This window comes from Vanacampus margaritifer, chromosome 8 (assembly GCF_051991255.1).
Source record: "Vanacampus margaritifer isolate UIUO_Vmar chromosome 8, RoL_Vmar_1.0, whole genome shotgun sequence".
NCBI classification, from domain to species: Eukaryota; Metazoa; Chordata; class Actinopteri; order Syngnathiformes; family Syngnathidae; genus Vanacampus; species Vanacampus margaritifer.
This window is the reverse complement of record NC_135439.1, coordinates 7,006,877-7,034,733: the sequence shown is the minus strand read 5'-3', so window position 1 is coordinate 7,034,733 and position 27,857 is coordinate 7,006,877. Positions and strand designations below refer to the sequence as shown.

The 27,857-nt window shown below is 40.1% G+C and overlaps 2 protein-coding genes across 4 annotated transcripts in view; one reads left to right on the top strand and one right to left on the bottom strand.

Annotated features, from left to right (window-relative positions):
* The window catches only part of arhgap9 (Rho GTPase activating protein 9), a 37,723-nt gene extending 12,773 nt beyond the window's left edge, over positions 1-24,950 (bottom strand). Inside the window, exons 1-10 of one of the 3 annotated variants that reach the window (XM_077573845.1) lie at positions 24,712-24,950; positions 13,501-13,832; positions 11,910-12,108; positions 11,463-11,830; positions 9,452-9,709; positions 8,157-8,246; positions 3,318-3,383; positions 1,276-1,422; positions 1,072-1,170; positions 325-386 (exon numbers count right to left, since the gene is read on the bottom strand). In XM_077573845.1, the coding sequence (XP_077429971.1) occupies positions 325-386; positions 1,072-1,170; positions 1,276-1,422; positions 3,318-3,383; positions 8,157-8,246; positions 9,452-9,709; positions 11,463-11,830; positions 11,910-12,108; positions 13,501-13,722 (1,511 nt within the window). In that variant the 5' untranslated portion in view covers positions 13,723-13,832; positions 24,712-24,950. Of the gene's footprint in view, positions 1-324; positions 387-1,071; positions 1,171-1,275; positions 1,423-3,317; positions 3,384-8,156; positions 8,247-9,451; positions 9,710-11,462; positions 11,831-11,909; positions 12,109-13,500; positions 13,833-18,124; positions 18,145-24,711 lie in introns of those variants that run through there. The other 2 variants (XM_077573847.1, XM_077573846.1) reach the window with 2 other exon arrangements.
* Positions 24,951-25,221: 271 nt separating this feature from the next.
* mars1 (methionyl-tRNA synthetase 1) overlaps positions 25,222-27,857 on the top strand; it is a 13,953-nt gene continuing 11,317 nt past the window's right edge. The window contains 5 exon segments of the mRNA XM_077572447.1: positions 25,222-25,467; positions 26,980-27,070; positions 27,156-27,234; positions 27,496-27,601; positions 27,604-27,626. Coding sequence (XP_077428573.1) covers positions 25,365-25,467; positions 26,980-27,070; positions 27,156-27,234; positions 27,496-27,601; positions 27,604-27,626 — 402 coding nt within the window. The 5' untranslated portion in view covers positions 25,222-25,364.

Genomic DNA, 27,857 nt, shown 5'->3' with positions numbered 1-27,857 from the left:
TTTCAACATCACCCTGGTTGATCTCATTTGCTCTGTTGCCACCTACTGGCCATTTGTGCAATAACTACAATTTCTTCAACTGCTCTTTGCAGTTGAGAGGCTGCATCAAAGCCTTCTGTATGCTCTAACATACAAAAAAAAAAAAAAACATAAAAGATGTATAAATACATCTTTGGGACACTTAAAAACATTTAAAATGTATACATTTTTGGGAGCAAATGAGTTAATATTGAAACAATGAGCTAGATGAGCTGTTATTTTTTTTTATTCATATTAGTTTCCACTGCATTATACTAACTACTGTAAATCTCTACCAAGTGTCACCTGAGTTTCCGGCCTCCTTCTGCAATCTTAGTCTTGTTCAAGAGGCCAGCTTTCTCCAATTCCTGTAAGGAGACATATGTAAAATTGACAGTTAATTTAAATAATATGATCCCCACACACAATTTTTTTCACCTGTGATTCGGTCTGGGGAAATATCCGTCATTTTCAAGGACTAACACTGAAACACTACAAGGTAAGCAGAGCTCCAGCGTAGTGTTTCCAAAGTGGAGAAGTGGGGACCGGCTATTAGGGGTGTTTGGCCCAAAGAAATTGTAGGTCTGGGTGAGTACATTTTTCTCCGAATAATCAAAATAATAATCTCTTTGGCATTCCTGTGTGGAGTTCACACATTTGAAAAACATGGCAGTCAATTTAAAACTGACTTGGGACCGGTCCAGGTTGTGCTCCGTTTCTCTCACCTAAGCTCACAGCGACTTATACTATAGAAAACGGATGGATGGATGATAAAAACAGATTTATAGCATGGAAAATGGCTGTTCGTATGTATTTAGTTTGAAGTCAGCTACGCTTCTACTACTTCTTTCTAATATACTGAAAACTTTATTTTCAGCAAGTTCACAATGACAGCGGTATCATTTGGGAGTGGGGACAAACGACTTCAAAAGTTCCCATTGGCCGTTTGATGTGCAGGAGAAAAGAAGTCCTTGAAAAATATCATTCAACACAAGACGGAATAAACGAGACATTTGATGTGAAAGTAAAAAGGTGACGTGGTTCTCCACTCACCGGAGTGTCGCCATCGCCGTCTGGAGAGCTCTCGGGAGACGGCGGCTCCACGACGATGTTGGTCACGTTGCACGAGTAGTTTCGGCACTGCCGGACGAGCTGAAACAAAGCCGGAAAAATGGTGTCTGATGATGATGATGTGGATGCTTGAATACAAAAAAAAAAAAAAAAAAAGATTAATAGGCCTCGCGAGGTGAGGACTACCTTGCCGTTCTCGGGCAGAATCATGGACTGCGAGTGTGAGAGGTGAAGCTTGGCATCATGCTGGGGGGCACAGGCGTGACACGGGGGGCCGGCCGTGCCGAGCGCCATCGTGCAAATGGTGTCGGAGGACGCGGCGCGCTGCATACTCTTCGCAAACACAGGCAAGGTGCAACGGGCAAAGAAAGAACAAGACTCGTTTTATTGTGTGGAGAATACTTAAAATTAAAAATATATATATATTTTAAAATATGATTTGTTTTCTACGGAAGAGGATTGCGGCGAGAGAAGAGAGGGAAAAAAAGTTTGACAGGATTTTCACCTTAAAAAGAGAATTCTGACAATAAAGTCCAAATTCTGACTTTATTTTCATTATCCTCACAAAATATTGTCAGTTAATTCTGACTTTATTGTCAGAATTCTGACTTTAATTCTGACTTTATTGTCAGAATACTGACTTTAATTCTGACTTTATTGTCAGAATTCTGACTTTAATTCTGACTTTATTGTCAGAATTCTGACTTTAAAGTGAGAATAATAGTAGCACTAATAAAGTCAGAATTCTGACTTTAAAGTGAGAAAAATTCTCACTTTAAAGTCAAAATTTTGAGAATAAACTCAGAATTCGGACTTTAAAGTGAGAATAATAGTAGCGCTAATAAAGTGAGAATTCTCACTTTAAAGTCAGAATTCTGAGAATAAAGCCAGAATCCCGCCAACCTTTTTTTCACTTTACTGGCCCTAATTTGAATTCTTGTGATGTTTTTTTAGTTTTTTTTCCCCACATTGAGCACTTGCCGTACCAAACGCACACACAAAAAAGAAGGGTGCTATGATGTACAATCATGCACATACAGTCACACAAAAAGAACTTTACATGCCAAGGCAGCCATAATTAAGTACCTTTCCCCAATTCCTGTAACCTACTTCTCACAACAATCGCACCACACATCCCAGAAACTTGCAACTCTTCAAGCAAGGCAGATTAAGCAACTAGGAGCTGAGATGAGGTCTTTACAACAGCGACTTTAAACCACCCCACTGTGATGCAACATGTAGCACTAAGAGCTGCTTGGGTAACCCCCCCCCCACACACACACACACACACTTCCTAACACCATGAGTTGCTATTTCACCACCTTAATATGCATAAATGCTGATCTCCTGCAAACTAAAGCGTGTAGCTGGCATTACTTGAATGCATTCCGCAGGACTACAGTGGAGAGACGCGGCTGTTGCAAAGCTAATAGTGAGAGCTCATTGATTTTCATGAGGTGAGTTGTCTCCTTAAAAACACCAGTTTGAGTCCTCTTTTTACAGCCACGCGAAGGAAAAACAGTGGAGTAGGTTAGGGAAAAACAGCAAAGAAAAAAATAAACCATTCCTCCTTTTTGCTTATAACAAATAAATAAATTAATTAAATAAACAAATAAAATAAAAAAGCACACCACAATGACATAACCGCGTTCCTAAGTGTACAAAAACATAATCAAACGTTCACAAGCATATTACGTTCCCCTTCATCTGACGATTAGTGTGGATATTAAACATAGAAGGGCCAAAACATCCCCTGCGAAAATTAAACTGCACTAAAAAACTAGCCACTAGAGGGTGCTCAAACTGCACAAATGGAAAACAACCTGACTAATATCGTGACATGACGACTTCTTTCTGTACACTGTCCCGTTCTAAAGTGTAAGCAGTGCACATAAGCAGGGACACACATTGAAAAAATTATCCTTAAAAAAAATATCTAAAAAAAATCTAATTAATTGATAAAAAAAACAATTAATCTCCCAGTCCCACTATGGGCGTAAAATGATCCATGCTGATTTACTCTCCCATCACAATAATAAGTCAAGCTTCTCATGCAGTGGCACTTTCAAAAGTCTTAGAAATCACAAATTCTTCCCACTGTGCTGAAAAAAAAAAAAAGCTGGTACAAAGCGTCATCGCTTCTTTCGTGTGCAAGGTGACATTCAAGGTGACACTCAAAACATTCCCTTTTTTTGCCTGTGAAGTGTGGAGAAAGAACAGACTTTCACCTGCTTCATCCGCCAGCTGCCGTCTGTGTTCCTCTGGTGGCTCCCAAACAGGAAATCAGGTGAGAGCTAGAAAAAAAAAAAAAGACAAGTTTCATTTTTAGTCCAAGAAAAAATGAAAAAAACATTTGCTGACTTAAACTGGGCAAATACTAGGGGCGGATTGATTAACCAGCTGATCAATTGAATTGGCTGACTAACCTTTCTCCTTTACAATAAATAAATAAAATAAATAAATAAACAAACATGACAAAGTATTGCCAAACAGTCAAATGATCATGATTGATAATTTTTATCAATTGATTAATTTATTAATTGCTCATTTTAATTTTTTTTTCATATAAGTGACCAAAAAAGAAGATATTTTATCGATGACATATGTTACACCGCTCTAAAGCCAAAAGGTAAGCACAGCTGCATTGAGTAGTGTTAGATGCGCAGATTAGCATTAGCTAACAGCGTTAGCTTCTGAAAGAGTTTGAACATATTTGGCCAAATCAAGTAAAATATTCCTCACACTTCATTAATTTTTTGAATATGTTTTTTTAAGCAGAGTTTTTGAAGTGTGCCGCAAACATCCTGTCAGCTGAAAAATGTGGTGAGACGCCGTAACGACACGCACGCACACGCACAGTTGGGCCCACTGAAAGGCCGATGAGAACAGAGCCAAGCAGCTGAAATTATTCACTGTTTACAGTCCCAATAAAAACTTACTGTGAACGTGTTCATCACCACCGAGCGTTCGAGACCCAAATTCTCGCCGCGCTTGCCGCTTGTGTGTCCTATGCGTCGCGGCGTGTCACAACGACCCTCATTTTCATGCCGCATTTGAGAAAAAAGGACAAACTGTCTCGGCTGTTCTTCCTTGCTGGGTTGCCTTTACTTCCCCATCGAAAAAGGGAAGCTGCTTTTATCAGCACGTACAGCAGCACAAGCAGGAAGGCACGCACTCAACTCTGCCGCGGTGACGTGGGCGACATTACCACGGCTGCCGTAATGAAACAGCATGCATGGTGCCAACGCTTGACCTGTGCAGAACTTTCCATTATAGTAACAGAAATGCCAAAAGGAGAGTTCCCTCAAGTTCCATATGAGATACTGATAGTGGGCTAACTCTTTTTTTTTTTTTTGGTCATTTTTAAGTTAAAGGAGATTAATTGTAATATTGCGTTTGTGGAATATGAGTTAAGCAGCAAAATCCACCTGTTTTTATCCATATCAAGGGGCGGCCATTTTGCCACTTGCTGTTTGTTGACTGAAAATGACATCACAGTGCCTATGGGCTGAGCTTGCGAATCCCACAAAACAGGTGAACCGTGATATTTGGTACCTGAGCCCTTAGCCACTGTGACGTCATTTTCGGTCAACAGTAAGTGGCAAAATGGCCGCCCCTTGAGATGGATAAAAAAAAACAGGTGGCTTTTTTCTGATAAAGGGGCAGTCAATCAAATTTTTTTTGTTTACAATACGTTCTAGTCTAAACGTGGTATTCAAATTAATATTGGGTTTGGAGAATATTGGTTAAGCAGCAAAATCCACCTGTTTTTGCGGAACTTTCCATTTAAATTATTATAGTAACAGAAATGCCAAAAGGAGAGTTCCCTCAAATTCCATATGAGATACTGATAGTGGGCTAACTCTTTTTTTTTTTTGGTCATTTTTAAGTTAAAGGAGATTAATTGTAATATTGCATTTGTGGAATATGAGTTAAGCAGCAAAATCCATCTGTTTTTATCCATCTCATGGGGCGGCCATTTTGCCACTTGTCGACTCAAAATGACATCACAGTTGCTCAGGGCTCAGGTAACAACCAATCGCAGCTCTGCTTGTGAATGTCTCATGACCAAATTCAGAAAACATGTGAACCGTAATCACAAGCAGATAAGCGATTGGTCGTTACCTGAGCCCTGAGCAACTTTGATGTCATTTTTAGTCGACAGCAAGTGACAAAATGGCCGCCTCCTGGGATGGATAAAAACAGGTGTATTTTGCTTATTCCACAAACTCAATATTAATCAGAATACAATGTGTAGAAGGGGGGAGGGGGTGTAAGAAGCAAAACTGTTCAATGAATGGAGTTTGTTGAACTTTAAGGAAAAAGTTAATGCTATCCGGAATACTGTATTGATTTGATTTGACTGCGCCGAATTAAAAAAAAAAGCCTCTGTATCTCTGCATCATCTTGGACAGGACTGACTGATGACTGTAGGGAGTTCATACGGGCATGTGGGCAATGCAAGCTACTGATACACAGAATCTTAATCCTTTATTCCAATTTAATTTTAAGTACTGATCTCAATGCAGCTGTCAATGTGCTATTGATTTGGGCTTCCATTGGAAGGATGGGATGAACTTACTGTCAATAAAGTGGAATCCTTGAATAAATACTGTATGGCCTATTTTATAAAAATAAAAAGAGTGGCTTTTACACGTGACTTTTGACATGGGGTTATTGAAAAGTCAAGCTACCACTGTACAATAGAGCAGACACTAAGCAGTCATTTAGACATTTGCATATATGTAGGAATAATAGAGCAACAGTACACTACATACAATATATTAATTCAGTAGAGTGCTCCACTTAACGAGGTTTGAAAAAAACATGTTGACTATGAATTATTATTATTGAGTTATGTGACACACATCCATAGTACATTGCATTTGGCTGAACTCCTGCTTGGTTGCCACATGCACTGCAGAATGTAAAGCGACATATATGGGTCAAAGTACCTCGCACTACCTTGATAGGGGAAATCACGCCTTTGATGGCGCTTTTTTTTTCTCTCCATTCAATGTATTTTTCATGAGCGTTATAGTCATTGATACAATACTGATGCAAGCATGATGCAACCAGAAGACGCTAAACGCTCATTTAGGACAATAAAGATCATGTAGATGCCAACGCTGATATGGCATTTACCATTTCATCCTATTTAAATGATGCTAAATCAACCCCAAAACACGACATTGTGTGTCTGCATAAAGTGTTGAGTTACATCTGCGGGGGTCATGAGGAGTTTCAAGTCAGATGAGTGATTTAGATGTAGCAATATTTTGGGTTTTAAAATACCCACGGGGTCTAATGGCTTCCGCTGGTCCGCATCCGATCAAAGAAGCATTACCTCATTATTCCCTGCGGGGGGATTAGCCCGCCGTAAATGCGTCACGGGGGCAGTTAGAGTCAGTCAGCAATGATGGGGCAACTACAGAGATGTAATCCTACTTTTTAATTTAGCCGGGCTCTTAATCTGGTGCGGAGCGCTCGTCTAGAGCCTCAGTGCACTCTGGATGAGCCTGACAATGACTTCGGAGGCTCGCTAATGTTAATACTTTATCTCACTCTTGCTTTATTTTAGGCATGTAGAAGCCCGGCTATTTGTCTAAGCACACAGTGGCGCATGAATTATGATAATGTCGTTAATAACTCATGATTATTGCGAGGGAGCCTAATTAAAACATTGTTGCAACATTCCCAACCAGCCACTGAGCACACTGTGGAGCATTAGAGCCGTAAAAGCACTTGAGAGGAATCCTCGCAAGGGAAAATAAACACAGTAAATTACAGAAATAATATACAATGGATATAAAAAGTCTGCATGCCCTCGTTGAAACGCTACGTTACTGCAATACAAAAATGAGACATAATTTCAAACATACAACTATATATATATATATATATATATATATATATATATATATATATATATATATATATATATATATATATATATATATATATATATATATATATATATATAGAGAGAGAGAGAGAGCTAGCTAGCTAGCTGGATGGCTAGCTAGCTAGATGGATGGCTAGATAGATAGCTTGATAGAGCAAAAAGCAGTCCCCGTAATAATTACTTGAGTGAGTAAAAATACTTCAAGACTGAGTAACTTTATTTAAAAAAAAAAAATTAAGCATGAATGACTAGACAAAAAAATTAAACAGAATTGTGCAAATTTGCCAACAATATCATTTCAATGTATATAAAATAAAGGAAAGCATTTTTTGGCCACAAGAAATTGTCTTAAAATAAACTATTTGTTTGCACTTAAGAAGAACCACAATAAGATGATGTTCTTTTTCCCTCAGTTGTTTTGACTGGGTTCCATAATTAAAAAAATAATCACTTTGGAAACTTTGCCTCAGTGTGAGTCTGTCGAGACTTAGTGACGCTGTCATGTGATTACTACCCACCTCTCACTTTTGGATATATATATTTTTTTTTTTTTTCAATTGAGTTACAGTACAGGTTACAGGCCAATTTAAGGCTAGAATAAGTTTTGATATGTAGTATTGTCTAAATTTTTATTACATCACAAAAATCTGGCAGTTAAACGAGCGTGTAGACTTTTTATATCTACACTATGTACTATTCGCAGTTTGCTACTCACAAATTCACCCATTCACTAACTGGTTATTCCATGAAAAACCTCACCTATTCGCTGTTGTGCTCTTTCAGAAGAGGCCCTAAGATCCCACAAATGCCACTACCAAAGAAGTAGAAAAGAAGCTATGGCGCCAAAACCATCTCTAGTTCTGTCTAATATAAAAATATTCATACTTTTGCCTTGTCAAAATGTAAAAGTATTCATACTTTTTGATTAGACAGGGCTATGGAGCCTTCTTGTGTAATCCTGATGAAAATAACGGCAAGTTGTGTATGTCAGGGAGGAAAAAATTTCATTGTTGCATACATACGCACACTTTGGGTGCATTTCTTTTTCAACAAACAATGGAGCCACTTGGCAGGTTTTTATGACAACATGACACTACCCACCTCATTAGTGTCTGTGTTGTTGAACAACGCATTTAGAGGGCTAGATGAGCAGGATGCTTACCTTGTGCATAGTACCATTGCCAGTTGCAGAAAGCGGCAACGTCAGATGGCTTGTTTCTCTTGGTAACGTTTTGGGTTGCGCTGGAATGACCTTGAAGAGAAGAGGACAGCTTGTGAAAACGGGGAAAAAAACAAACACTAGCACTACAATAAAATGGCATCATCTTGAATTCATCTTGAACTAGACTTAACTCTTTGACTGCCAGACCTTTTCAGAAACGGGTTGTTCCCAGTGCCAGCCGATTTTAAGCATTTTGACTTATCTTTCAAGATCCATAGAAAATTATGTGTTTGGACTATGGAAACACACATACTACCAAATGAAAGATTGGACTCTCATCTTTCATCAGAAAAAAAAAGTTTGTTTCTACCTTATTCCGTTCTTCAGTAATCAACAACAGAAAATGGTTAGTTTCACCTCTGTTTTGAAACAAACGTCTTTTAACGTCTTTGGCACTCCTCCATAGGATTTTACTAAACGTTATTTAACGTTTTTGGCAGTCAAATTAAGTGCAATTTCTGCAAAAATTGTGTGGGAATGCTGAAAGCTGAATGCTAATAGCTGATTGTTAAGCTGAATGCTTATGAAGTAAATTGAAAGATAAATTACCGGTATGTGAAAATTACAAAGTATTAATTGTAGTTGGAAGATAAATGAATAAAAAGAACACTTGAACCCGAGACGCGTGAAATTTGAAGCCAAATGAAATTTATATGGAAAAGTGTTATCTGTCATCTTTCCATTTAGATAGAAAAGTGGAACTAATGATATTTAACGGAAAAATTGAGAGAGAAAAAAAATCACTCAATGGCGCTACCTAGGCATGCAGTACCCTCCATTCCTATAAATGGAAAACTGGAACTACTGCTATCCAATGGAAAAATGCAACAACAAAAATCACTCAATAGCGCCACCTAGCCATGCAGTACCCTCCATTCTTTCAATGCAAAAATGTAACTATGATAGTCAGTTGGTATACATTTATATCCCTTAGCATAATTGTCATGGATATATTTGCAATGTACAGTCGCAGGTGGGATTAAACGGAATCACCCGTGTCTAGTGACAAGGTCCCATCAATCCTACAATTTCTGGAAGTACAAACCTCACTACATGTTGTTCTTAATCTCTCTAGTGCCGATTTAGACGAATTAAGTGAGCACATAAATGAGACAACTCTTTCATCTTTAAACCCTGACCCTTTTTTAACCTCTCCTCCAGGAGAATTCCGTGAATCCAGCTCTTAATCTGGAGAAGACTTTTCATGAAACACATGTTGAGAATGAACAGCGAACCTGCTTGTTGGCGCCGGAGCCTCCACGGGCTCTCCGAGGAGGCTTCCAGGATCTCTCCTTAGTGATGCTGTTGACGTAGTAGCTTCTCAGAGAAGACGGATCCACGTACTGCTCCCACAAGTCTATGACCTGCAGAGGCTGCTGGCCGGGAGTCGGACTCGGGGGCTCTGTCTGCAAAGGACGCCTGTCTACCTGCGGTTGATGGTAAAGGGGTGAGTCCTGCCAGGAGAGCTGGGACAAATAGGACTCTGTCGGGACCTGGAGAAATGAAATGGCATACAGATAAATGATTTAAAAAATGTACTGAGATTATCATAGAAATTATGTGAGATGTGAAATTTGTATTCAAATGTAAACGTGGCACAATTTGATCCTGTGACTTTCATGTGAAACTGTAGCGATTTACGCACATAGCAAATAAATCCAACAAGCAGTGCAATAATACGTCACACTGTGGATTAAGACGAGGTTATTGGGAGGACATGAAATGAACATCTATCTACTGTATGACATAAAGCCAAGGCACGTACAGTATTTGCTCTTTAACTGACTGGCTACGGTATTGGTTAATATACTGGATAGCACGCTCGCCACATAGTTCTATTTCGTACCATATAACTAATACTAAAACATATATTACATTAAAATAAAACATTTTTTTTAATTAAAAAAACAATAAGAAATAACAAAACAGCTCTAAAAATAATTAAAACTGCCAATTCAAATTAAATAAATTTAGAGAACAAAAGTCACAATGAAAAGTAATTATATCTGTATTATATACCATATAACTAAAACTAATATATTAAACTAAAACATAAGAAGAAAAAACAAAACAATAAAAATTAACAAACCACCTCTAAAAAATAAAGCTACCAATTAAAATTAAATATATTTAGGAAACAAAAGTCGCAGCAAAATAAAAAATAGCCATAATGAAAAATCCAAAACTATCACAATCTCGCTAACTACTTTTTAATGAGTAATGAAATTAATTTAACTACATTTGATTTGCATTACACAACTCTTAATAGTAACAATATTTTGCCACAAGCACCTGTCAAACGACAGAGGTGTCAAATCCAGGTCCAGAAAGTAAAAACCCTGTCACAGTTTGGATTTAGCCTCAGGTGCTAGTTAGCTATCTCCCGAGCTAGCTCCCATGGTGCTCGTTTACCTGCTAGTGAGCTAGCTAGCTCCCTTGATGCTCGCCTGCTAGGGAGCTAGCTAAAGCCAAACTGTGACAAGGTTCTTACTTTCTGGACCTGGATTTGCCACCTCTGTCAAACGATCAGTGTGACAGTTAAAAATGCTATTTAAAACATTGTCCATACGATTCATAAAGGTTTTATAATGGTGACAGTTTTAGCCTGCAAAAGGAATTAAAATCTTTAAAAACGTGGGGGTTTTTTTATATCTACTTTAAAAAGACAGCTTCACATGTTGGAAACCATCCACAATCTAAAAATGTACTGAAAAAGAATTAGTATTTGTAAAGTGTGCGAGTTCTCTCCTCCACTCCAACAAACTGTATTTGTGAGAGAAATTTCAAGGGATAAAGAGCAGCATGTCCTGCTTACTGGGATTAAGCACACAATGAGTTCAGTTGGAAGGGAGATGGAGAGAGAGAGAGAGAATAAATGACTTGCATGGACTCTGATGTAATTCTGGGATGCCCTGACGTCATTACTGACATGATTGATTCTCTTGGGGGATTATTAAAAGGCACAGACCGTGAATGAAACGCACCCTCAGCTGCCATAGCTACAGTATGTCCGTCTATCATACTGGAGGACAAAGAAGAAACGGACTTTAAACATTTTGATATATACCATACTAGTAATAGCGCAATACTACTTTTATTATTACTATTAAACACTAGCACTAGTTCTGGTGATTAAAAGCATAAAATACAGTAGATTCAAGTACGACCTACTTTATATTTTCGATGGACGACCTCCATATATTCAAATGCCTCCGAGGTTGTACGATTTGGAAAATATGTCCTTACCTGCAGGTGGTTGTTCTTGCCAGAAGATCCCACCATGTCCCACTGGCTGCAGGACTTCTTGGGGAGCCTGTAGTTGACGTGGCTGTTGAAGCTGCCGCCCACCTCGTCGTAAGGATTCTCCACCACATTGTCCGTCAAGTTGCTTTGGCTCTGGCTCCGAGTGATCATGGGAACCACCCTGGCATTGCATGCCGCCGTTTGCGAGGCGGCGTCGTCCCCGGGGACCGCCAGGTGGCCTGACCGTGAGGCGGAAGAGTTGAACGCGAAGGTGGAAAAACGGACGCCGCTCGTGCTGCCGTCGGCGTCGAGACCTCTGAAGGCACTGTTGGAGCTGAGGTTCTCCATGGAGCGGTAGATGGGTTTACTCGCTGTATATAAAAATGGATGAAGAACTCTGATTGTAGTAGAAGGGAAAAAAATCGTTATGGTGTCACTTATTCACTTTACCTTGGCGCTGATCGTGATAGGCAACCTGTGTGGGGCTCGGCGTGAGCGCCACTCGGGGCAGGATGCGGACGTTGGAGTTGAGTGAAGCCGAGATGATGAGCCGCTGGGGCGATGGCATGGGCGCCACGGGAACCTCGCTCACGTATGTGGCGGGCACGTACAGCGGCTTTGTTTTACTTGCAGCCCCTATCCTCCGCACCTGTTACACCACAAACACAAACCCATATTTTAACATTTGCTGTGGACACAGATCGTTGTAATGTACGACGGCGTATTAACTAGTATTAGTACTAATGTATTTATTTTTTTTAGAGGGCGGGGGCAATATAAAGTGCCAAATTTGCAAGTTTTTTCTCGCAAAGCAATTACTATCTCCATTTGAAAACCGGACCGAAAAGTAGTGGCACAAACATTCGAGTAATACGCTATGTGTATTTCTCCTAAGTTTCTGAGTTTTTTTCTCGCAAATCTGCCATTTTCTAAACTCGCAAATTTGCCGCTTTATAAACTCGCAACTTTACGATTTTTTTTCGCGCAAATTTGCCACTTTAGAAACTTGCAAATTTGAGACTTTATAAAGTGGCAAATTTTCAAGTTTTTTTTCTCTGAATATTGCTCCTACCCTCTTAAAAAAATTTTTTTACATGGCCCTAATACGCCGTCGTAGTAATGTTACTTGGCCAAAATATTCCGATTAGCATTTTACATATTACATTAACTGCAATGTATGAAGGTGTGAACTTGTACTCCCATTTGTTTTGGGCAAATTGTTACATAGAGCAACTTTAAAACTATTTGGCTAGGGTGACCAGATTTTAAACATTTTAAACCGTGATCAGACATTTTTACTGAAAATCAAATCTACCATAAATTCTCACCCGGAATGATTTATAGCAAATTTAATCGCTAGTCAACCTGTTGACTGATGGTTGTGTTATTGCTTTAACTAATGCTAAATGCTATCTTGGTTGACAGTTCAATATCGCTAAACAAGTCAATACACTCACAGCATATTTTGCAGTCCTAAATAGAAACAATAGGATTCTTAGACACGGAAGCAGGTAGCAAGTAATTTTATTTCCGGTATGACGCAAACTTGAATGTAAAAGTAAATAGGAGGGAATTTAACAGTTAAATACCATTTTAAATGGCTCATCGTATGAATCGCTATGACAACTGTGTGATTGACATACACATGGACCATGAATTAGCTTGCTGACTCGTCTTAAATTATTATTATTATTTTTTAAACAGGCTCTGGGATGGGATCTGTGTAAAAATGCAAAACAATGGGGCTGGTGAAAATCCGTCGGGACACAAGGCACAAAATGGGGACTGTCCCGTAATGTTTCAAGCGGGACTGTCCGAAAACCGCAACATCTGGTCACTATATCTTTAGCTAGTTAATAGTTAGCATGCTAGCACAAACACAGAGTGAGCCATTTGGTTTGGAGTCAATATATTAGCTCTTAATTACCTGTTCGGCCAATCACTACAGCGCATTAAGGAAGCAAATAATACGTTTTAAACACCACAGATGCCATAGATAGCAGTTCATCCGAATTGTAGGCTATGTTTACTATTTTCTCACCTGCCACCAGTCAGCGTTGGTCTTCTTAAGGAGTATGAACCGTTCGCCTTCCCGAATGCAAACCTGCCTTCCATCAGCACCACGGTAGTTGTAATCATATTGGGCCTCGAGAACCACCGTGCCGCTGGGGACGCCGCACAGCGTCACCCCCCTGGCGTTTACCACCGGCGCCGCAGCAGGCTGCTGGTGCCCCATTGAGCGCCTCCATGTCCCAGACAGCATGGTTCTTCTCTGTTCGTTCAGCGAAGACAGCACCGATGGTGGATGACGGCGATCCTGGTTGGATTAGCGCGGGCCAGGGGAGGAGACTGGAGCCTGGCTGGTTCCATGCTCTGGAAGAACCACAGGGGAAATTGTAAGAGGACTAAAAATAATAATTGTGCTCTGACCTTGAGGAGTTACTACAGTTTGCAGTTTTATGGCGAGTCATCAAACCTCATTTCCATGCTCTGCTTATTGACACAAGATAACATATTTCAGTTCAGATTTTGCAGCAGCCATCCATATCAAACAAAATCTCTTTTAAGGCAACCCATGAGGTAAAATATTAAATGATTTCACTTGTATGATTCATGCGTGTCGTGAAGAATAGTTCCTGGGCACACCCTAATACGTGCTGCATGGCTCAAGAAGACTTAAGTATTCGTCCTAAAGTGATGGGAGTGCTGCGGCTAACGGCAACTTATTTTTTCCTATTGTAAGAGACTCTTGTATTATTCATACATTTCCAGGACCATTTTAAAATGGCCCATCACTATGTATCAGAGATGGATATGACGGTGCTGTGACATTGAGAAAAAGCAGCAAATCATCACAAGACTCCCCTTTTCCATCACCGCTACCTTTTTATGGTGCAACATAAAGTACATGATGATTTCAACAACTTTTGACCTTTGAGCCATACTTTCCCAGAAATGCGGCTTTGATTGCAAAAGTTACCACTCTTTGGGGTGTTTCCACTTTGGAGGGTCCACCTGTGTGTGAATAAGTCATGTGTTTGGAGACATTTCAAGGAATGAATCTTTCCACTTCCACTGGCTTGGATCTGCTTACATAAGACCAGGCCAACTTTCTACTAGAAACATCACAGCTATGCATGGACACACGCAGGACACAAGCCTAAAGGGACAAGGGTGGCATCCATCGGCACCTTTAGTGACAAGGCTTGGGCCCAATCAGGCCTGATGATGCTGCAAGAAAATGAGGCGGAGGAAAGAGAAATCCCAGAGAATTACAAGGCAAATGCTAAGTTAAGACAAGATGGGAAATAATTATAAAAAAAGAAAAGAAAAAGAGAGTGAGAATGTCAGTGCATGACTAAAGCCGGGTGTTGTGTGTGACAGCAGTGTGATGAGGGCAGGGTTCACGGGCTCAACCTTTATAATCCCACAGCGTCAAATCCTAGGCTGCCGTGAATTACACTAAAACATAAATGTACTGCAGTAATGGTAGTAGGTGGCTAGCATGGGCTCTGTAGAAAAAATATGCAGTATATTAAAAAAAAAAAAAAAAGCCATCATAGTAAAAACAGTAAATACAATGACGCCTTGAGATATGAGTTGATATGAAATGAGGAAACCACCTTGGCCACCTTGGGGGCAATATAAGAAAAAGTCAGGCGGTTTTGGTTCATTGAGACCTCTCAGCTCTTCTCAACTCATCAGTACGGAACTTATATTAGCCGTTCTTCGCAGAAGATATATGATTGTGAGCATTGTTACATTAAATTTACACACGTTGCTACGTCATTTGTGTTCAATCCATTGCTTAAAAAGCGACAACCCTGCAACGCAGATGCTATTTAATGTTAGTATTAGGCTAGCAAACCAAAAAGCTTTGCGGTATTGTGTTTCATTTGGTGGTAAACTTCAATAAACTGTTCGAAGTCTCTTTTTATTGTGAAGTTGAAGTGAATTGAGTTGAGTTCACTGCCACCATACAGCGCCCATATCTCAAGTTGGCCAAAGTGGTTTGGAAGCAACATCTTTCCATTTCTTATTACATTGTGGTGGTGGTGTAATCCAGCCGCTACAATGACCAATTTACAAAAAAAAAGACCAAAATATACAGCAGTAAGCAATCATACAAGCTCTTCTCACTGCCCAAACAGGAAGTGACTCTCTTCTTACCCGAAGCTTAATCTATTCAAGGTCTAACTCTCCCAAAACAAGCGAATATTGTCGAAAGAACCTACAAGTCCACTCCACATGCAAAAGTAGAGTTTTATCAGAACGTGGTGCGATTGTCTGTTACTATTGTGTGAAATTTGGCACCAAAACAACAGCAGCTCAAGTTGTTGCCTAATAAGAAGCCGGATAAGACTCAGCTTGTGAGCAAATTACGTAATCGCCAATGAATCTACTACTTTAATTGCACGGTCATTAAAATGCCGCATGCTTGTGCACTTTTACATCTGTTAAGATCACATAATCCATTAAAAATAGTATGATCGCATTGGGAGCATTTCCGCGGACTCTAGTGATGTGACGTTCACGAACGAATCGAGTTTTTTGAACGGCTCTTCAATGTGAGTCTTTATAGAGACCCGTTCAAAAAACTCGATTCGTTTGTGAATGCCACATCACTAGAGTTCGCGGAAATGCTCTCCCACACAGTCAGTAAACGGAGCGCTTACGGGAAAATACGGTAAATCTAATGTATGAATTGGGCGGCGGGTAACGAGTCTAGTGTAGCCCAAAATGAGCGTTACTATTTGAGTAAAAGTAAAAAGTATTGTGTGGTAAAACTACTTTTAGAAGTACTTTTTTTCTCAAGTAAATGTAACTCATTACTACCCACCTCTGTCAATTTCCCATGAGGGGAAAATATAGCGCCAGAATCTGAACAATGGTTGTTTCCAGGCAGAATTTGTAGCCCAATTAAAATAAATGAAAACAGTTCAGGGTGTAAGGGGTAGCCCCACAACCCTATAAGGATAGAAAATGAATGGGTGGGCATATTAAACCAGCTGTACAAGGATTATGAGTAGCATGTTACAATAGCAGTCTCTCTTATTCATTTGTTGAATCCAGTTAATCAGTCATGACATTTATGGGCACCAAAAGTAAATGAGAAAAATAGCACAAAATAGTACAAGCGTATACAAACGGGGAAAAAAAAGAAGAAAAGCTACCTTTAGGTTGGAGAAGAAAATATTGGCTATGAATGATAATCTTTGGGAAAAAAAGCACCTTCATATGGTAGAGTGGGCTCACGTGGCGTCACACACCCAAATGCAGCGAGCAGTCCATATGGTACCAGACAGAGACATGGACAACGTGTCGGAGAAAATGAGGGCTGGCGCCAAAGGCTGATGGCACAGGGCTTGTTTATGGTGTGAGGGCATCCAAACAAATGGAACATGGGTGAATTGAACCCAAACTGATTCTTGTCTGTGTTGAACATAAAAAGAGACATCAGCTGGCTGTTAAGCAGCCATGCAAGTAAAGCACATATTGACTCATTGGAGTGGAAGGCAGTTAAATTGAGAAATAAAGGCATCCATAGCAAAAGTAAACAAGCAGCAGGCCAGCTGATTGACTTATTGATCAGCAACGCAGGGCTGCTCACGTGTTAGCAAATTAGCATGGACATTATGTGCCCGGCACGTGATTATCTAGTAGGGGAAAGTTCAATCAAGGGTTTTACACAAAATGCCAATTTTCACAAACTGTGCTGCATCGACAGTATAAATCCACCCGTCTAAACCACAGTCAAGGCCCAGCAGAACAGATGCAAGCTGACTTTAATTCCAGTCACCCTTCACGACTCTGACTTGATCTCGGTGGGCATCAGTTAGCCCAATTTGAGGTCATTTTCTTTTAGAGCCGTCAACTGCTCCACATTGCTTTTTCCGTCTTGCAAAGGAACTCAGCAATCGCAACCAATCGTCTGCGATTGAGCTCACTCGTCGCTTTTGTCTGAGTGTTGATAACATGCCGAGTTCTCTATCCAAACTGGAAGCTTTGCTTTGCGATAAATAAGCAAAACTGACAATCAATCGTAATAGACAACAACATTACTATTTCTTGATGTCACATTACGGTGATGTACTTTTATTTCTGAACAGAAAAACATGTTTTAGTGGTTTAAAGTTACATTTGATTAATTTCTGATTTATATTAGCTATAAAAAGATCAAAACTAGTTTGAAATCCTTCCTTCAAAATGGGATAATGATGAAAGCTCACTGGAAAAGAGTCTACATTGAAGCACTTCATGATGCCGGATGCTATATATCTCGACGGAGTGCATACCATGAACATTTCTAAAAATCCTTCAACGAATCACATAAAACTGCCAGTTTGGCAGGAAGCAAGTAAGAAATGTGTTGCTGCGTCATAGCCGTTGTCTTTCCATATGTTTGAAATGCAAAGAGGGCAGCTTGAATAATCAAGGTCTTCAAAGCCAGAAGAGACATGGGTGGAGGGTGGGGGGCGGCAAAGCATGAGTGAATGAGGAACATCAAAGGCTTCCATGACACACACACACACACGCACGCACGCGCGCACGCACGCACACACACACACACACACACACACACACACACACACAATGTTAGAATATTGAATTGATGCAATGACTGCAAACAAAAACAAATCAAGTAAAACTAACTTTGGACTTACATTGAACGGCAAGAAAAGGTTGAGATTATATGACATCTTTTTCACTTCTTTTTGCAGGTCCATGTGAATAAGGATTATTTCGATGTTGTGTACACATGCAAAGGCTATCAGCCGTGTCTGTGATTATTGATAGGTGCAAGTTGGTCGGTCACCTACCTTACCTTTTCCACTGTGGTGCACTACTTGGCTGTGTTTTGGAGGCAGCTATTTTGAAATTACATCAAAGGGAACTGCGAAAAAACATGATGCACTGAACGCATCAGTAGGAACGAGACATGCTAATGAACAACGCTAACAAACAACAGTGGAGGAAAGAGAGGGTCTTGATAGGAGGATAAGGACATATCACAAAACGTATAAACATGTTCTATTTTAAATATTACCGTGCTCCCAAAGACGTATTTATACGTTTTTATGTTTGTTTGTTTTTTATGCTAGAGCATACTTGCTGCTTTGATACAGCCTCTGAACTGAAGAGAAGGCATAAAGCAATAATAGTTATTACAAAAACGGCCAGCAGGTGGCAGCAGAGTATAAGAGATCAACCAGGGCCATGTTGCAACAAGCTGTTTCCCCCACTGTTTTAAACAGATTTGTGAATCGTATCGTATCGTATCGTATCGTAAATATACATTTTTTCCTAATGAAAGAAGAGACTCTAATCTTTCTTTTGGTAGGTTCCATGTTTTTATAGCAATAAAAAAAAAAAAACATTTTGTGGGCCTTGCAAAATCTAGTAAAACAGCCAGGAGCAAAGGGGGTTGCTTCAGTGAAAATGGTTGGCAGTAAATGAGTTAAGATAACAGCTGGGAACTGTTTAAATTGTGACAAGATAAATAATGCAGGGTCTAGGATTATGAGCACAGTTTTGGTGGGTCTGTCTAAAACAATACTGGCCCCATATACTGTCTTCATGATATGCAATTTTTTAGTGATTATTTCATATTTAGTGTCCTCTACTGACCAATTGCCTTCCTTCTAAATCAAGCCGCAAGTAGACTGTCTCCCTTCTGGCAATTGCATGATCAATACACTTGATTTGGTGCAAACGTGCCAAAAGTCAATGTTATTTATGTAACCGGCGTGCGTTCTCCGAGAAGAGAGAGCGCCCTGCGTCGGTTCACTTTGCGCATGGATGCTACAGTTAGAAGGCGTGATGTCTCTCTCTCCATAAGAGACACGCGCCCCGAGCCAAAACAGCCTTTCATCCTGCCAAAGCCATGCATTATTGATGATCAGAGCAAGAGCACAGAGACATGCTCAAACACACACTGCACTTCCCTCTGTGACGGCCCCTAATATGTATGGGAATCTGTGTGTGCGTGCGTGTGTCAAACTTAAACAGGTGGGCCGGGTTCTTGAATAGCGTCCGGCCAAAGGAGCCAATTAGAGGCCGGATGACGGCACACCAGGTCGTCATTGGCTCACAGACGTCATGACAACAAGCGGCATCTCTGGCATGTGTTGCTCTTTGTACCTCGCTGCGCACAACAACACTTCACATGTGCGATGCCATCATTTCCAGCCGTTTCAAGCGTCAAACTGACGCAACGCCCGTGTTTATAACCAAGCCCGCAGCCGGTGCGCGGCCGACAAAAAAAGCAAACTTCTTTAGAGAGTTGCCGCTTCCTGCAAACAGGAACAAGAACCAGACAGGCCGGCGTTTACCCATCAGACCAGAGCGGTATCTGAAATTCTCTGGGGGAAGGCAGCAAGTGCATTCAAGGCCTTGTTTGGCTTTTACCAAGCAGGCTCAAAAGAATAATAGCAATGACATCCATTTTGTTGTGTGTAGTAGCCAACTGGGACTTGATATTGCTTTTGTAAGATATACGAAAATGACAATGAAATGAGGTGAAATGTTTAGGATATCGGGGTTGGATTTTGGCTCATTCATCGTGTGAAATTTGAATGTTCTCCATGAACCTGCTTGGATTTTCTTCTTGTATACCAGCTTCTTCTAACCTTCCAAGAACGTGCATGTCGCTTTAATTAAGACTCTAAATTGTCCATAGGTGTGAACAGATCTGGAAGAGCGGGACAATTCGCGGTGGGCTGTCCTATATTTCGGGCTGCGAATTTGCAGGCATGAGCATGTTTCAAAATCACGGAGGCAGCAGCCCACACATAATCAGCAAGTAAATAAAGAGTATCCACGTCAACTTATGTTGACTGCCTCATTGTCAATAAACTGTAACTCCAATATTTTACATTGATACACAAACTGTAAAATTGTGTATGTTCATTAAAATGTGAACCAAAGTGGGATGGTAGTCATTGATACAGTAATTTCATAATAATTCATAAAATTAAGTAAAAAAAAAAAAAAGTGTAATATTGATTTATTGGGCATTTTCTGCCACTAGATGGCATTATTGCATTTGTAAGACGGTGACAGCTCAGTGCATTTTTCCTTCATCTTCAACATGAAGTAACTTGTGAAATTTTTAAAATTGGAAAATACAGCTTGACCCCAGTCTCCACAAATATATGCACGATTACATTTATTACGGCTAAATTTTGACGAGGACGAGTCTGCTGTGTGTTTCCAACTAAGGGGCGGTCATTAATCGCGCGTTAAAAAAATTACTGGCATTAAAGAAACTTCAAATTAACTAAAACTTAACACACTAATTTTGACACCCCTAAAATAAATACATTAAAATAATTTAAAAAATAATTAATAATTAGTTTAAAAACAAATACAAACAAATATACAGATAATTAAAAAAATAAAATAAAATAAAAAAGTGGAGAACTTGTAAACTTCTCTTACATTCAAACCCCTGAACTGTGAGGCAGACATGCTTTGCACTTGGCTGCTGTGCTGCCTCAAGCATGAGTAGCTCACACTACATGTTAGTCTCTTGATCACATGCACTGAATATTGTCTGACACTGATGATTTGCTGGAACAAGTCATAAATAGCCTGCCTTCTAAGGCTTGATTTTTGTATTTTATTTTTGGAGGTTGTTCTAAAAGTTTAAATCTATGTCGCTTCATGTTTACATTTTCCATACAAAATTACAGCAAATGAAATGTCAAGAATGCTCTTTTCAAGTAACGCAAAGACGGGCTTTGGCAGTGCAAGGGGAGGCCTCGCTGAGCCTCGGGGGATGTGCCCTGCATTGATGTTTCTAATGAAGAGCACCGAGCTCCATTGATCCGCCGGGGAAGAGAGTGAGCTGTCAAAAGCAATCAGACAAGTCAAAGACCCACTTTTTTTTTTTTATCGCAGCACTGAGCTGCCGAAGTGAGCACGAAACTGTTGGGGAGGAGGAGGAGGAGGAGGAAGAGCCGCTCAACCTCCCACAGCAGCACACGCAACTTTGATGCCTTTGTAGGCCTACTGTTGTACCGCGCTTGTTCAATAAGGGAACGCCACCGTCGAACAATGACGGGTTCAGAGGGTATAATCTTACGTGTTTAAAAAAACAAACGCAAAACAGTTTGAAAAACACGTTAAAATTATACTAACGTCCTACAACGCTAACATATGTCGCCCAGATTCTTTTTGTATGTTTGCCACTTGTTGCTAAGCAGAATTCAAATCAATTCAATCACAACTGGCTTACTAACTAACCAATGAAAAAGAGGCCTAAATATATGAGAGCAACTAATTCGGGGAAGGTGGTACACACACACAAAAAAAAAAGTCTTCAGTGGCACTTTTAAAAGTGATGGTCCACCAATTTGTTTAACACAAAAGAAAGTCCACAAGTAAAACAACAACAAAACTACCAGTAATGGGAATAATATAAACACAGTGGTGCCTTGGGAAACAGCTTTAATTCATTTCATAACTCAAAAACCATTCATCAATTAAACAATCATCTTTCCCCAATGAAATGAATAGAAATAAGCGTCCCCATCATTCTAAAATAGTGTACATTATAAAAACTTACAGTAATAACCTAATAAAAATGACTGTAAATAATTAAACAGTTTGTGCATTAGTAATTAATTGTGATTGTGCAGCTCCTTCTGGTGTACGTGCCTTAGGCACCTGGGGGCAGAACGTACATAAAGTACATACAGACAGTCCCAACTGCCCGTTAAAGCCCACATCCAACTGAGGGGCGAACATTTGCGACGAATATTGATTTAACGTCAGGGTTCATTCAAGGTCGCGGCCTCTCCAAAACGTTCCCTAAACAGTCTTGATGGTTCTCTTAACAGTCTTTCTTGTCACGAAGAAATCTAACATGTTCAAAATGTGCTTGGGACAACAAAGACCATGAAGACTGTTAAAGAACTATTAAGACTATATAGAGAACATTTAGGAAACACTGAAACCTTGAACAAACCCTGACGTGAAATCAACAGTTGTAAATTTAACATGTTCAAAATGTGCTTGGGACAACAAAGACCATGAAGACTATTAAAGAACCATTAAGATTATATAGAGAACATTTGGGAAACACTGCAACCTTGAACGAATCCCGACATGAGTCTGCAATGGTGTTTTGCATTGCTTGTTAGCATAAAGGCCAATTCTATATGGTTGTTTAAAATACATGTAAATTATCTTTGTTTTATGTTTGGTTTGACAGTAAACTTCAACTGGTAAGTTGAGTCACTTGTATCTCAAGGCACTACTGTCCCATTTCTCTGAAACTTCAAGAATTAATCAACCATTAAGAAATAGCCAAGAGGAAAACTATTAATACCGTTTGAAAAGACCTGCAGTACATAATCTGATATAGACAGTTACTATGAGCAGTTACTTGACAATGGTAAAACAACAACAACACTGACCTAAGTGTGAATGGAAATGAACAGGAATAAAAATGACAATTACAAGTACGTATGTAGCAAACTAAAATGTGTCCCTGTATTCTAGCCACACAGCTGATAGCATGCAAGCAAGGACACTCCTTTAGTAGACACAGCACAATTCCCTCTATTGCACAAATATCCCGGAGCTGCACTATAATCTGACTAGTGACACAGCACCATGCAAAGCACTTCAGCCTCTAAACCTCTGTGACACTGCGCCGTGGAGCCCACCGCAGTAATTACAGCATAAACTTGCGGGCTCCCTGCTAATACGGCGCGTGGTACAACGGGGGCATTTTTTAATCAGCAGGGTTGCGACTGCAGAATAATCTTTCCTGCCACCACGGTGCGTTGTCACCAGGCTGGCCAAAAAGGGAGACATCAAATTTCCTGCTTTGCATAAACTTAAGCGTGGTTACGAAACAAACTCAAATTTGCAATGCATCACTCGACGGGTTTTTTGTCAGGGATACTAACATGGAGGAGACAACGGACAGCTGTCATTTTTGTAACATTCAACGAAGACATTTCATATTAAACTAAAATGGAAAATAAATTAATGTAATCACAGTAATTTTCTTCTTTTACATAAAAAAAAAATCTTTTCACATGCAGGTGAGGGGGCAGACAGGGCGGCACTGCCTCTCCTGCCCGCATGTCCTTGTCACTTGACATGTCCAGACACAAATAACCACCAAACCCAAGAGAATTTAGCTGAACATTATTATAGCATTAATACCAGAAGCTAGTGCTGGAAACACTGTTAACTCATGCTAATCTATGCTAACACTTCAGCACTGCCTATATTTTAACTTTGGCCACTGCGTCAAAGTTGTTCTTTTGCCCTGGAACTTTGACCATCCTAGCCTACATGTCATTAGTGTAGAAACCTGGAATGGGGCTGATAATTATGTTAGCCCCACTAATATTTACCTACAGTAGGGTGTCAGTGCAAAATGTTTACTATCAGGGTACATATTTAGAAATATGCAGAAAAGAAAATTTACTTGGTTGGTAAATTTCACACTTGAGTGGTGGGCAGGCATTCCAAAGACATCATTTGTATAGAAACATTACAAATATATATTTCCCCCCATTGTATGTCCCTTTTAAGGCAAGAGAAGTTTAGCCTGCTGGGCCAGATCTAATGCGCTTCGCACGCTTTAAAAAAGAAAAAAAAAGAAAGAAAAGTATTGTTAGAGTGAAATGTGTTTCCACAGGATGTGGTGGCAGGTTCAAGCATTTGAGAAAATTGTTTTGATGGCTATTTGATGTGGAAACATGTTTTGTGATTTGTATATTGTCTACCAGCTAGTAGCTGACATAGTGGTGGATCAATAGTGACAGCAGTGGCCTACAGCTTTTTTCTGGCAGTGGCTACTCTGACTGTATATTGATATTTTATCATTGTTTTATGGGCTCAAATCAACTTTAAAAACGTGTAATGGATCTGAACCGATTTAAACAGCATCACAACACGAAACATTGAAAATGTCTCAACATGGAATTAGTGTTGTAGATGCAACTGAGAAGACATATGGGTGAATAACAATGAATATTGTCAACTAAATCTGCATAAACCTAAAAAAAAACAATACAGCATATGGTACATTTCAATAAACTATACTGCTAATACACCATATGATACGTTTCAGTAAGCTCGCCTAATGTATAAGACACTTTGCAAAAAAAATACTGTATAGTTTATTGGATTAATAAGGCAGAAAAGTATTTTCTATCTGATGAAAGTACAAAATTTCAAACCGCAAATGTGGTTTTGCATGTGTAAGAGAACCGTCAACACTCACCTTGCAGCAAGGTAATGTTTGTTTATGGGAGAGTTGCCGCGTCTTCTTGGTTAGTTTGCTATGCTCTTTTCGGTGCACATTAATCCTCGGTAGACGCCATAAATCATTTAGGCGACTATGTATAACTCCGTCTGGCACTTTTTTGCAGCGTAATAACAGTCGCATGTGAGAGCACTTAAGTTGCCCGGTTCAGTGATTGTTGTTGCCTCCTGCGAGCTCTTTAAGCGGATGAAAAAAAAGATATAGCTTGAGCTGCACGAGTTTCCCTGATGTTGATTGGCCAAACTCGTGCGATATGGTTTTACATTCATCCAATCAGATTCCGCGGACGAGCAGTGCTGTGACACGAGGTTCAGAGGAAGGCAGCGAAACAAACACCGCCCGGCTGTGCGTATGTATACTTTAAACCAGGCTAACCTCGCTAATTTCGTAGCGATACTATGCTTTGTGGGAGATGTAGTCTCCAACTGTGTAAACCCCTATACAGACGCTATTCTAAAAAACTACAATCCGCCATTAGTCAGTGACGCGCAATCGCCTTGCATCAGCGTGTGTGCGTGGGCCGCACTTACCGGCAAAGTTGTCAAAAATTTGCCACTTTAGCGTGTTTAAAAGTAGACATTCCCCGAACCAAGTCACCATTCAACGGTCAAATGAAGCTGTTTGTGAGCGAGGGCAACCCACACTGCCTAAAAGTGTTGTCTGCTTTAGAAGTAGCCGGAGTGCAGTGTGACGTCCAGTTTGTCAACCACCAAGGTAAGGGGGAAACTTAAAACTTAACAATACTCGCCGGTTATAACAAGACAAGTGTCATATTTAACTTAAATACTCGTTTGACTAGCTGTGGGTTTTGGTCTCGTTTGAGCTGAGTTTTCATGCAAATGGCGGTTTGGGGCCACGTAAGCTAGCTTGTCTCGTGCCATTCATTGCTGCTTCTGTCAATCAATATCAGCGGCATGAACCATGTTGCAAGTCGACGACGTGGATGACGTCACCATTCTTGTTTGCATTCTACTGCATTAAGCTATGCATTGATGGGAAGTAAAGTACAAATACTTTGTTGTGGCTTGTTCAAGTGTGTTTATCTTTCTGACGAATTTGTACTGTTACGAGTTACATTTGAACACATATATCTGTACTTGGCACTATAATGTAAATGCACTCCTTGCATGCTACTTTTTTTCGATCTCCATGGGAGACGTCAGAGCTTAAAACATTAAATAGAGAAAGTCACCATTGGTACAGATGTTGGGGACTCACTCATAAGATGGAAAAAAAGACAGCAGTGACTTAACAGATCGGAGAAGCAAGATATTCCCCATATGGCCTTATTCAAGATTTTTGTTGTTGTCGTTAGTTGCAAGCATTATTTATATGTTGTCAGTTTCTAATGTTAAATTTTCCATCTAAACCAGTGGTGTCCAAACTCGGTCCTCGGGGGCCGGTAGTCCCGCAGGTTTTGGATATTTCTCTCCTCCAACACAGCTGAAGCTCATCAGCAAGCTCTACTAAGCCTGATAACAATCCTGTTGATTGAAACAGGTGCGTTGGAGCAGGGAAACCTCCAAAACCTGCAGGACTACCGGCCCCCGAGGACCGAGTTTGGACACCACTGATCTAAACCTAAGAAAAACTCATCAGCCGGGTTTGACTTGTGGTAGTCTGTCAGTCAGCCAGTCATGTAAAAACGTGTTTGAACAACATCATAAAAATTGTGAGATGTGGAAGAACAAGTCGAGCAAATATCTGCATTATCATTCATCAACCCACCCCCGATTGGACTGCTCATCCCAGATGTTTGTAGTTCCCTCGGCTGCCAGATCCCAGGGAAGCATTAAGCCACCACCATCTGGCATGCCACTGTGCCATATGAAAAATAATGCATCTGCATTTTTCCTTAATATTTTAAAGGAGACAAATCATGCATTGATTTTGAAATTTTACAAGTCTTGTGCAAATGAGCGACGTTATGACCTGCCTCATAAACTGTTGAGCCAGTAATAAGTCCGGCTTTTGTTACCATGACAACTCATTGACAACTTCACTGAGCAATCTAGGTTATCAGAAGTTAGCGCTGTGCAGCCAATAAAACTGAATCAACTACACTTGTCCATCTCTGAAGTATGTACAACAAAATGATAGGAATTAAATTATTAATTCTATTACAAAAAAAGCCCAAACAAAATGTCTGCCTCTTAAGTTTGGCAGAATTCACTTTTTTGGGGGGAGTGTTTTTTTAATTAATTTTTTATAACTGTTCTTTTTCAGAGAAACTAGTGCCCTTCCTGAGCCATTCCTCTTTACCAGTCCTGCTCCTTCCTAATGGACAGCACCTTTTCAGCCCCAATGCCATATGCCGGTCAGTAATTTACGGTTCTGCCTGCTCAGTGAATTGCATTTATTCCATAGGATCTCAATTATGCTCACATTTGTTGTTTTCTTAGATACATGTTTGAAGTGAGTGGACAAGAGTGCAGCGAAACTTGCGATCAGTGGCTGGAATGGGAGGCCACGGATCTCCAGGTAGGCTTCTCGTTGTTAAACAGCAGACTTTTCAGTTTTGCAGTTGTACAAAGCACTAAACCCTCAGAAAGATGCAAATGATTTTCAGTTACTGCGTCTGCACATTCTTGCCTGCTAAATCCTCTTACTGTGCTTTAGCGTGTTGTCGCTGCCAGTGGGGATTTAAATTGTGTAAATAATAATCGTCCAATTGTGCTCTCAGACCCAGCAAAGAGAAAAAGTCATTTTCCTCTGTTTGTAACTATTGTCTTATTTTTTCAGCCTGCCTTGCTTCAAGCCCTTCACATGGCGGTGCTTCAGGGGAAAGGATCGGAGGCTGTCAAAGTCCTCGCAGGGCCCCTCAGCTACTTGGACCAAAGCTTGACCAAGGCGACACACCTTATTTAACAGGGGTACAACAACAAAAATCCTCTTTTAAACTGTATACACTATTTTTGACAGATTTTCCTCCACTTTAAATAGACATCATCAAAAAAGGGGCTTCACACCACTCCCATATTAATTTTACTGTCAAATTAAACCTAAACAAAGAGGAATTACCACTATGTAGCTTAGTGACAGACATACTACGGTGCAATCCGCCGTAGAAACAAATAAACTTCTTTTTTTTTCCCTTCAGGAGA